The 12,394-nt window shown below is 40.5% G+C and overlaps 1 protein-coding gene across 1 annotated transcript in view; it reads right to left on the bottom strand.

Annotated features, from left to right (window-relative positions):
- Positions 1-12,394, bottom strand: part of LOC136097754 (uncharacterized) — a 190,710-nt gene that overhangs the window by 109,485 nt on the left and 68,831 nt on the right. Inside the window, exon 12 of the mRNA XM_071805503.1 lies at positions 11,419-11,658. Coding sequence (XP_071661604.1) covers positions 11,419-11,658 — 240 coding nt within the window. The remainder of the gene's footprint in view (positions 1-11,418; positions 11,659-12,394) is intronic.

A 12,394-nucleotide genomic window follows, 5' to 3' on the forward strand; every position in this document is an offset into this window, starting at 1 on the left:
ATTGGAAGGGACCTCAAAAGATCATCTAGTCCAATCCCCCTGCCGGAGCAGGAACACCTAGATGAGGTTACACAGGAATGTGTCCAAGCGGGTTTTGAATGTCTCCAGAGAAGGAGACTCCACAGCCTCCCTGGGCAGCCTGTTCCAATGTTGTCACCCTCACTGTGAAGAAGTTTCTTCTCATGTTTAAGTAAGTTTAAGTTTCTTCTCATATTTAAGTACTTTCTGAAACCCAGAATAAGACTTCCAAATAGAAGACTCCCATACAAATTGGTCACCCACTATTAAAATCCTGAAAAGCCAAAGTCTTTTTAAATTAGTGGGAATTTCCTCAATCAGACAACATGCTGGAGCTGACAACCAGCCACAAATCTTTACTGCTTCAAATATTTCTGCACATAAGTACACACCTCAATGAAACTCTTTCTTGACTGATATTCTTAGATGCAAGCACTTCTTTTTTATACTCCTGATTGAAGAGTTGGCAAGATAATAAGCACAACTCAAGTATAGCCAAGTTTTCTCTCTCTCTTTTCTGAAGCAGCTAAGGGATTATTCGCACCAATACATGTTCATAGTTGTGCTGCATTCTATAATTTTTTTGAAGAGGTGAATATAAATTGTTATTTTAATAATATGACTTCCTGTTTCAAATGACATATTAGATAACGGCAAGAGAGAGGACAGAATTTAAGGAAATATTTTAAAACTATAAATATTGTCATTATTTTGTAGGTGTACTTTATATTAATCATGTAAATATATTCTAAGACTTAGTGTAGGCTTAAAATGAAACAGAAGCATCTGTTGAAAAATGCCATAACCCTGTGGCAGCTGCTATTAAACCATTAACAGTATCAGGTTTCATTTAAACCAGATTTACCATTTTCTATAACAGCCCGTGGGAAAGCTAAAAACATTAGGCACAAATTACAGACAAAAGAGATCCTTAATCAAGCCATACATTTCATTTGGCTAGCTGGGTGCTAGATAGCAACCTCTACGCTACAAATTAAAGGTGGTGGTTACAAGACTATGATCAAAGACAATTGTCTGCATTATTGAACAATCCCAAAGCACAAGCAGCTGAAATCACTGCCATATTACAACATCCCTTTCAGTTTCTCCCTTGTTTCCCAGACTTATTCTTTCCTTTAAAATAACTTTGCAATACACTCTATTCTGCCAGCCTGCCTACAAAAAGGCAGTGGTCAATCAATTGGTGTAAGTGTAATTATATTAAAAATTCATTTCTTTGTTTCCCGCTTGCAGTTATTCTTCATTTGTTACAAGCTCCCATTCTGGACCTAGACTGCAAAATCACTCTTGGGGCTGGAAGAATCCCTTTTTGCTTACAGGACCTGCACGTTTAAGCCACGCCATGTTCCAACCATGAAATGACAAAACACACAAGAAGAAAGATAAGGATTTTGTCACACATTTGTGTCCTACAAGGCCTGAGACTGTAAGATTCATTCTGGGAGCCCTCACACATGAACACTGCGTGTCTGAGCCAGGTAGGGCAGTGTCACGTCTCACATACAAAGTCAAATAAAAGATACTTACCAATAAAAAAAATCTCTTTCTACTGAATCCATACAAAAACCCTGGCCGAGTCTCTGCCTGTTACTCTATGCCAGCATGCCAAGCATTCACACAAGCACCTGTGGGCTTTTGTTTCCATCCTGACTGCTGCCAGGAGCATGATTTATACAGAGGAACTGCTGTTTAGGAAGGGACAGCCAAACTGAAGCAGTAGAGTTTCAAAAAGGAGGCAGGTCCCCTCAACAGCCCATGCTAAACCTCTTCCCACCATTCACATTGAACGCACATCCCCATCACAGCCCACTGCCCCACAGCTGCAGGGTCAAACAGCCCTGGGAGGGAGCTCAGTGCTCTGCCAGTTGCCCTTCATTAGCCTTCTCCTAGGCAGCCAGCCTGAGAGCAGGGATTTGGGGCACGGCCAGCACAACCTGTAGGCAGAGATGCACAGAGGCATTTATTTAGGCACGTAGCTCCAATTGAAATCCACGGTCCTCAAGTGTCTGCAATACCTCTGTGGGCTTGGGCTGTCATGCTCAGGTACAGGGCAGGGAACAGCTCAGGTAGTTACAGAAGGAGGAGAATCAGCAACTGCTCACTCATCAGAGACCCAGGGCCCTGCGAGGAAATGGGAAGCGGTGATTTCTGGAGCTGTGGGAGAAGATACATCTGAAGAGACCGCTGCCTGGCTCAGGGCATTGCCTGGGATGGGAAAGGAACAGCCAGCTCAAACTGACCAGTCTGTTTTGATGGACTGCTTTGTTTCTCAAGAAAAAATAAATAGCTATATTTTCACTGCTGGTGGAAACTTCATTTGAGGCACCATTTAATAATTTAGCCCAGAAGCTTGTACCAACACTGTTGATGCTCAAAGAGAGAATACTACATAAAAACAGTTTTCTGAGTTCTAATGGGTCTGCTCTCTAACATCTTAGATCAATGTTTCTCCTTGCTTGGCTAAAATCTCCATTGAGGTCTGTGAAGTATAAGGCCTTTTACAGTGCAATGACAGCATCCAGTGCCCACATTTTCCTAGTGTAATTTCTACTGCAAAAAGAGATGCTGCGGAGAATAAATAATACTATTGTGTGCCTGCACAGGCACAAGTAATTCTTCTTAGTCTGCAGTTAACAGTATTGCATTTAATTGAATTAAATCATAGTGAACTAAAATTATCTCTTGTCACTATTTCCAAATTCAACTGTTTTATATCAGTTTTATTGTAATATATCTTACTTCCCCATATGCCACCATAATTTCAGCAAAGAAATCATTTACTCTAGAGAGACAATGAATTCTATTTGAATATTTCAATAAACATATCCAGTATGCAGATTTGGAGGGTTTTGTCTGAATTACTTCTGGGCTTTAACACTGTCAGAGAGAAATACACCTTTGCTTCTCTCTTTTGCACCTTCAAATGCCTTGAAATTAGAATTAAAAGGACAAATATTACATTACTGAATTCATACAACATAAACATTTGACCACTAAACATGTACAACTCAAATGAATTAAAGTGAATCAGAACATGTAAAGGCAATTCAATGTTTACCTATTATATAGAAGAATTTTGCAAAACACCATATAAATTGATAACTCATCATTTCTGATTACAAATATTATGGCAAATGAACCTCACTGGTATAAAACGTGTAGAAAACCTTTAAAATAGGAAGCTGCTCCCATCAAACTATTGCATTAACAAATAAAAAAATACTTCACTATGTAAAATGAATAGTGCTGGAGATGAGGCTGTGATTTCCAAAATAAGATGGAGCTTTCACAACTAGATTTCAAGCCCTCCCTGGTTATGTACAAGACCAGCATAGAGGCAGAAGGAAGGGCATTCTTGGGAAGTGTTTATGTAACTTTGAAATTTATAAAAGGCCAGAGGGGAGGGAATAGAAACATGGACTGAGATAAAAATAAAATATCATGTTATTAGGTTTTTCCAAAAGTCCTATCTATCATCAGAATGTCCTGGAGTATCTAGAAACTTACTTCCCCAGCTTTCCATTGCTGCCTTTCTGTGAACAGGTATCTGAATACAAAATAACACATGAATCCAAGGAGGACTGTGCAGTGTGCTATCATTCATTTCCCCATATATATATATATATATATATGGGGAAAAGGAACAGACCTTTCAAGTCTGACATAGGGTCAAACAACTTCCTGACTCCTCTCCCTGCAGCTCGCAGATATTCTTCAGCCTTTATGCAGCACCACCATCTTTCCTGTGACCCAGTATCCCAACTTCTCTGATTGTGGGGGAGTACAGATGGGAAGTGGTCATGGTGTGGCACAGTGTGAGAGCTCGGGATTGTGGATGAGATGCACAGAGCCCAGAACAACAATGTCTACAAGCAGGCAATTTATTCACACCTCTCAGTCCTACAGGGGAGGCAGGGAGCAGGATTTTTCATGTATCATCGCACCAAAGCAACCCAGCATCTTCCCAGCACCGCACCGAACATCCCAATAGAAGCACCTCCTGCCCTCTCCCGTGCCACCAGAGCAGCACTGGTTCCCCACCACCTCCCTTTCCTCTGGGAGAGATAACTCAGCGCATAGTTAACTCCAGCAGCATCATATGCGGCATGACTACCTTACACCAGAGGACCAGAATCTGGCCTTTTATCTTCACATATACAGGGGAATAATGTTTGTATTCTGTGAGCTTTAGCCTCTGCATCTGTTGCTAATCGTCCTGGCACATCTGCTGCTAATTCTTTTCTGTTCTTTGACCAGCAGGGAGTAGTAATGTATGGTACAGCCAGTACTAGCCTCCCTGAGTTTTTCTGGTGATATACCGCTGGCCTGGGCAGATTCTGACCTCATCTTGCGAGGGAATAAATTGTCTTTGCAAAAGGAAGGCAGGAACCCCGGTTCCTTCTCCTGCCACTCCCGTCTCATTTATTCCTGAGATTGATTCCAGCAGAGTCAGAGCATGACTTTCCTGGGATAATGTAGGCCACCGACATGAAACAGCAGAGTTTATTTCTTTTGTGTCAAGAGGACACGTTCTTTTGCTCAGAAACCACTTGGAGCCAAGGAGTCTCATGAAGACGTGGCTTGTTCAGCGCACAGGGCTGAGTCACACAGCAGTGCCGCTCTGCCTGTCTATGGCTCCCATGCAGGAACAGGCAGCTTTCCTCTCATTTTTGCTCCACCAGCTGCTCCATCTCAGCTCTCTCTCCTGATGCTCTTCTGAATTCCCCATCACATTTCACACAGAACAGCATCCCCTTCCTCTTCAAGTGTTGGTCCATCTGGGGATGCAGCAACATTCCCTTCATGAGGGAAGCTGTGCCAATGCAGAGTTCACACTCCTGCAGCTTTTCCTGGATGGTCCAGATCTGGTCAAGCTCTGCTCTCTTTCCAGGGTCTCAACTAACATCAGCAAAGAAACAGGAAGATTGATTCCTGATAACAAATCCCCTTTTCCTTGTGTGCTCTGCTTAAAAATTGCAGGTTTAAACAGGATCACTTTTTTTTTTTTTTCTTTTGTGGCATACTCTTCCCATTTCTGTAGTACAGCTTTGCAACTAACCTGCTCATCCTGAGTTCACAGCTAACTACTCAAAACATGAAATGCTTCAAAACCAAATATTTTAAGGAAAAAAAAAAAAAGGTTTCTCCTGAGAGTGTTTCACTGCCTTCCACAACTGGTAGGTATGGACCAAAACACGGGTTAAACCCCCTCTCACACTTCCAGGCTTTCAGCTGGTGAGTCACGGAATTGCTCCATTTTTCCACTCACAGCATTTTCTGTTGGGGCAGGCATTTACTTTGCTCTTCATGTCTTCTATTGTTTGGAGTTTACTTGAAGCTAAGGATACAGGCAGGAGCTGCTGCATTCTACTTTCCCGCTGGTCTATCCCAGATAATATATGACTTTTGAACAACTTTTGTATACAATGGCTCATGTCAAGCTGTCATAAAGATATAATTTCCCATTAGATAGGGAATAGGCTGTGGAGGCATCCAAATAGAAGTCTGTCCCTAAACACTCCTGATTTTTAACATATGTCTGCTAGATTTCCCAACACAGACTGCATACCTTACAATAGTTAGATATGATGCATTACAACGTAGGTCACATTTCTGCGGTCTTGGGGCAGTATGTATTGGTCTAAGATGAAAGGTCACATGTGGTACAGCCCAATAGATGTTTCCAACAACTCTTCCACCGTCAAAAACAAAACCGGGGATAAGTAGTGGCCTTTTGCATATGTAAATCAATTGCATAATGCTAAGTACAGTAGACATAACAGATTCTAATATGCAAAAGCTTTGTAATGTCAGCATACCCGGCTTCATGAATTCCTTTAAGTCTTCAGACAGGGCTGGAAAAGGAGCTTTCTGCATTGGGAAAGCAAAGCATATGGGCAGTAAAGGTCTCCAGAGAAACCACCTGGCTGTAGCTCATGGATGGAACAGGATTCATGCACCGCAGAGCACTGGGGCAAGGCAGGTTCCACATGACACTTGCTGCTGGGCCCACAGCAAGAAGGAAGACTCACAGCTGTTTGGGGACAAGAGCACTATGGAAGAGCTAGCAGTCACCCTGAGTAGCCTGGCAACCTTGGGCCCATGGTGTAAGCAGCACCCAGTCCCAGGGCTGCTGGCAGCAGGTTGCAGAGGACTGTCTGTCTGTCCCCAGGGCAGCACAGGGGTGTGACACCACCAGAACAGACTCGCTCTGAAAACACGCATTTCAAGGAGCTGTTGCAAAAAGACATTTAGTGAATAGCAATCGAAGATCAAAACCCCAAACAAACTCAAAAATACCAAGCAATAATAACTATGTGTTCCTGTTGTAAAAAAAAAAAAAAAAAAAAAAAAAAGGAAAAGGAAGAGGAAAAGAGTCAAATCTGCAGTCTTTGAATAAATGCAGGCATCTCTCTGAGCTTAGTTCTTGCATTTACCAAAAGGTTCACATAACACCTTATCATCCCAACTACAAATAATTGCATCCAGGGAAAATTTAAGTGGCTCTCATTTTGAAAGTCCTCTGGCACTACCAAGCATTATTACTTCCTATCTTTTTTTATAGTGTATCAAACTCTTATGTTATGTCCTATAAAGTGTCCTAGAGCTAAATGTTCTTCTTCTATGCCAGCATTTCACTCAAAACCAAAATAAGGCGGGGGAAGTTTGTGCTCTACTTTTCCTAATGATACCTTGTTTTGCAATTACTAAAAGCATGGCAGTCCTTAGCTGCTGACATACAGAAAATAAGGTCCTTGAAACTGTTTGTTTCATCATATTTTAAGAATTAATACCTTAGGTCATGTTAATCAGTTTCTGATATATGTAGTTTTCAAATGCACTTCGGGGAAGAAAATGCTAGCAATGACTAATAACAACAAAGATATGAACTGTATTCATTATATATCTAATTCCAAATGTGAACATTATCAAAGTACTTTGCCATCTTAAGTATTTAGGAAACCTTAAATAAAAAATAAATCCACCTCATTCAGTGAAATAGAATGTCATCTTTTTCCAAGCAAAAGAGTTCAAATTTATTAATTTTGTAGCTGTATTTTAAAATGAGTGCCAGCCCCTACTAGATGACTGCATGATAAGTGTCTTGAAACTTCAGGAAAAGGCACTAAATTTTTCACAGCATTTGTGTTTCATTTTCAGTGTAATAAAAATATGGTGCCCTTTTAATAATGAATAATAGATCTCCTGGTATGATTTACACGTGTGGATTAAATGTCATGTTTGAAAAGTTGCTGTTTTATTCATATTGAATTTCCCTCAAGTAAAACAAAATGGTACCCAGCTACTGTTATAATATTGCTAGTACCTTGCCACACTGATACATAAATATTAACTGGTTGATATACTCTTTAAAAATCTACAGATTTGAGAACTGTTCTGTCAGCAACTGGGGCTTTATATGCATACGAACTGATTTAGTACTATCCCAAGTTCCAGGTATGTTGGGGAAAATGCATAATGCCAACGCTCACATATTTCTGGAGCTCACACTTTTTTTTGCTGAAGTGCTGATCTTGGAAGGCTGGCACAGAATAAGGACCGATGTAGAATGGGTGCAGTAGGACAGGGGTTAGAAAGCAGCTCGAGGACCCCAACACTGACTTGATTGTCCATACTTTTCCACCACAGTGCTGGACTGACATCCCAGGTGACTGCACGGTTTAATGAATGTTATTTTGAATGTCAGTTGCAGGAAGTCTCATTGGCTTACAGTGCTCTTCACCTAGCTGAAAATTTCCTGTCTGAACCTTCCCTTCTGAACAAAATTTGCTTCCTAGCAGGCACTATTTTCTCTGGAAAAGCATTCCAGAAATGTTTAAAATGTGTTGCAAATACTTGAAATAGGAACATCTTCCTTAAAGGTCCTTTTGCTTAGTAGGTGTAACTTGCGATATGCAACAAAATATTTTGGTCCTGAAAATTGAAATCATAGCTGAAAACATTTTTTAAAAAGAGAAATATTTTAGCCACTCTTCAATTCTTATTCCTTTGAAGCCAACGAATATTTTGACCCTGAAAAGTGAGGATTTGTTTTATTAATTTTTTTCATACAACTGTTTAAATGTTTACTGAACTAGCTTAAGAAAAGCAGACTGAAAAAAACCCCACACACTTCTTCTGAGCAAAATTGAACTTTCACACACTGCAACTCATTTGTGTTCAAGTCATCATTAAGCTGAAAAATGTAATCTGGACTTATTAACATTGGCTCATGGGCACTACGGAGTAATAGGGTACTACCTTAAATACACCATGAAAGAAAAATGTTTACTGGCTACTTAGGTCTTATCTATAGCAGAAGTAGAATCTTAGCCACCATGAGACAGCAATAAGGAAATCATACTAGTAAAATCCTTGGTCTAGTGGTCTAGTGTAAAGATGATGCCGTCAGATCTGTGCCAGCACTGCCAAAGATAATCTAATTGCAGTAACTGCCTTACAATGTGAACAGTAAACATTTAATCTCCTTTCCTATCCTCTCCGTACCCAACTTTCACTCCACGCCTGAGAAAAATCAGGCAGTGCAAGAGTATATCGAAAGTTTAAGAACAAAGCTTCTTTACTGCCTGAGTTAACCTACTGCATTTTTTGAATCTCAGCTTGAGTTCACCTTCAGTTCATGTTATAATATAGGAGAAGCTTCAAAATAGCTCTTGCTTCACCTAGACCAGACAGCATTAACCCATCTAAGTCTAAAATCCCTTTGCATAAAGATATGAAAACATCCTTGAAATGTTCCCTTTAGACCATCCTGTTAAGTTGCTATTCTTAAAATTGTAAAGAGTCATTTGAAACACCAGTTGCATTTTATCCCAATCCAAAGCATTCATACATGTTTTGTACAGCATAATATAAGGAAAAAAAATTACTCGTGTGACTGTCTGGCCTTACTGAAAGCCAAATAAAATTCGACTGGAAGAATTAGGAGCCATGGTCTAATACGCAATCAGAGGTTACTGGGGAAGGTAAGTTGACGAACTCAAAAGAAGGACAGTGAAGGAGGGGAAAGAAGGGAAGCTGGCAAGTTGGGGTAAAGAACATTGATTAATGAACAAAAAACATTTTTGAAAGGTCGGGTGCACAAGTCAGACTAGCCCTGAGGCAGTTCTACTTACATGACCAGCACTTTCTGTACGCAGCAGGTAACCCATGCTGACACCAACTTTGCCGACATGACAGGGTTATTATTTTTGGAAGGATGTAGTGTTCTGGAACAATTTCTCTAATATATTAGTTAAAACTAAGCTTCCTTTCAATATCAAGCATGCATGTCTTCATTTTCACCATGTTTACACTGAACTCCTATCATTATTCTAGCCAATGAAAACAAAAGCCTATTCTTCATGTGTGAGCACTTGTATTTCCCCCCCGTATTATATCCCAGAGCAGCAGTGCTGTTTATGATAATGTATTCAGATGCTCATCTGGAGCTCACCACTAAGACCTCACTACTGACACTAAGTTTTGTGGTAGATGCTAACAGCCTGAAGCCTAAAATCTGCCCCATCTCAGCACAGATCCTCAGGGTTTCTTTTGAAACATACCTGAAGGCTATGGCCAATACCAAGGTGGAAGAACAGAAAGAATCATGCACGGTATAACAATTACATCTTCAAAATGAACTGGCAAAGGAGCTTCTCTAAAACTACGCCGTTAAGATTTTATTGCCAGCTATACAGAAATGTAGACAGGGAATCATCAGAGGGACATTTAATCCAGCTTCTCCTGGTCCTGCATTTTAAGTGGACTTGTCCGAGTCCTGCACCCTGGTTCAGTAAACCAAAAATGAAGTTTGGTGAAGATGCTTATTAAATATCCTCTATGAGACTCAAAATGGATTTTAAAGCAAACTCTGGAAAAATGGTAAACCTACCAAGCATTTCTTTCAGACCTTTGGATGAAGCGTAATAGCCACCTCTAAGCAATTACTGAGTATTCCACACAAGTCAGTAGAGACTAACAGAAAGACAAGTATATGGACTTCGCACGTATTCCTCACAAACGCATGTCAGGAGTTATTTTGCGTCGAGGGGCAGCTGAACAAGAGACAGGTCACTCTGAATTAGCTCTTGCTTAGTAGTGATAACAGAGACATGCAGTTTTGAATGGAAGACATTCCCTGGGCAGGAGCAAAAGGAGCAGGCAAGACCCAGGAGAAACAGGATGCTGAAAACAAGAAGCAGGGCATGCCAGAGTTGTTCAGTCGTACTGCCTGTAGTCTTCTCCTTCCAATGAAGCCCGAGAAGACAGTACTTTGTCTTCAAGGCAGTAAGCAGGATACATGAGTACTGCCTGGGGAGGAATCTCAGCTCAGTGATTTCTGACAGATATGTGTATTTTTTTTAACATCATGTGACAGTCACATTCACTATTTCCCTCTCTACATACATGATTCTTTTCATACCAACAGCTGGATTTACAGACTTTGTCCATTATCCATTAGAGATGATGAACAATTAAAAAGCAGAACATGTGACTTAGCAGGACCCAATAGCTGAAATGATCTATCTGCTGATGACTGAAAGCATCAGTGCCATACATAAAAGTTGGTTTATCTAAAAGCTCTTTGGGATAGGAACTGTCTGTTCTGCATCTATAGAGGGGTAGGAGAAAAAATCTACTGTTCAGCTCATACTGCAAAATAAATGACAGAAAACATAAAAGGCTCTCCTCATTCTACCAAAGTCTCATAACACACACACACACACACACAAAAAAAAACACACTGAGAGAGGTGGGGGTTGTTTTTCAAACCATAAAGAAGCTTTCATGCGCCAGAGAGTTTATCTGAGACCAATGTTTCAACCAGCACTAGGCATTAGCTACAACAGTGAGCAACTGACACACAACAATCCTGCCACGCACAGCATGCTTAGGCAGGAAAATATGTGTGCCTCAGTTGCAAAAGACAGAATAGAGCCTCAAGTGTTTGGGTTCCTTCCAAAATAATCCAAATGCTGCTTTTTTGGCAAATGGGGGTCAATAGAGCTAAAAACTCACAGAAGGATTTGGGCATTCATGTGTTTATATACACCCACACGTTCATTTATTATTCTAAAGCTACTTTACAGAAATCAAATTACATAGCTGACAAGCTGCATAGATAAGAGAGAATAAAAGTAGAATTTAAAATTAGCTGACAACACTATAAGATGTAGTGTATATTTGGCACTTTTAGAGTGAGTGATGAGGGTTAACCTAGGGGAAAAAAAATTGCACCTTCCTAAATTGCACCTTAAATTATTAAATAAATTATGAACATGATGGAATGCATTAAATATATAAGCCTGAAGGAGAAAGAGCGGATGTGTTTTAACTTTCAAAGCAAAGACAGCATATTTAAGAAGTGTTGCTTACTGTCTGGATACTTTGTCCAAAGTAGATTTCAGTGTCATAGAAGTTTCCATCGTGACTAACAGGCAGTGTTGTCCTGGCCTGAGGCTGCTCCTTCAGTTCGGGCCACTCCGGTGAGCCACCACCTAAGCGGCTGAGAACAGAAACTTTGAGGGTATAGTGGCCTTTAGGGACCTTATCTTTGACTCCCCTCAGGCATTTGACATGAATTTCTATCAGCTGTGGCATCTTGGAGCAGTCAGCCTAGGGAGAAGGTTCTGAGTTACTGACCTGGGTCGAGCTGACTTTAACCATACAATTAGCAAGAACAAATTTCTTCAAGAAAATAACTACCAAAAAGCAGGCAACACACTTCTTGCTCAACCTGCAATTATCTACTGCTAACCAAGGATCGGCAATTAGGGAGGTCAAAAGTCAAAGAGATGACAGATAAAAAATTATACAGATAGTACTATAAAATGTACGGCATCCTTTGGGGGAAGGTGAAGCTGTTGAAGTATGACACCAGAAGCCATTAGTCTGCTGTAATAAGGCAGAATTAACTGGAAAACAACACCTTCACAAGTATAGCATGCTTTGAAAGACAGGCATAACTTGTGATGTGATGAGCAGGCTGTAGGCACAGAGATCGGGCAGGCCGCAGTTTTATACCAGTTATTAGCCTTGCCAAAGCTATTAGTGCTATGTAACATGCACACCATCCTATCACCTTCATATAATCAGATTCTCTTAAAAATAGTAATCGAAGTGCAACACGAGCAGAATTTAATAACAACTCCCTACGGGCACCTTTATTCCAAGTCCAGACAAAAGGAAACATCTGCTGCTTGCTGTTGACAAGATGTTGTCTGAGTTACAGAATGTTTAGTATGGAATAAATGCTGTGCTGGTGTATTGGAAATGCCTTTCTGGTGATTTCCTTGTATGTTCAGCTTATATCGCAGAGGTTGGCAGAGAGGAACAGACACAGGGGTACAAT

Source organism: Patagioenas fasciata, chromosome 2 (genome assembly GCF_037038585.1).
Source record: "Patagioenas fasciata isolate bPatFas1 chromosome 2, bPatFas1.hap1, whole genome shotgun sequence".
Taxonomy (NCBI): domain Eukaryota; kingdom Metazoa; phylum Chordata; class Aves; order Columbiformes; family Columbidae; genus Patagioenas; species Patagioenas fasciata.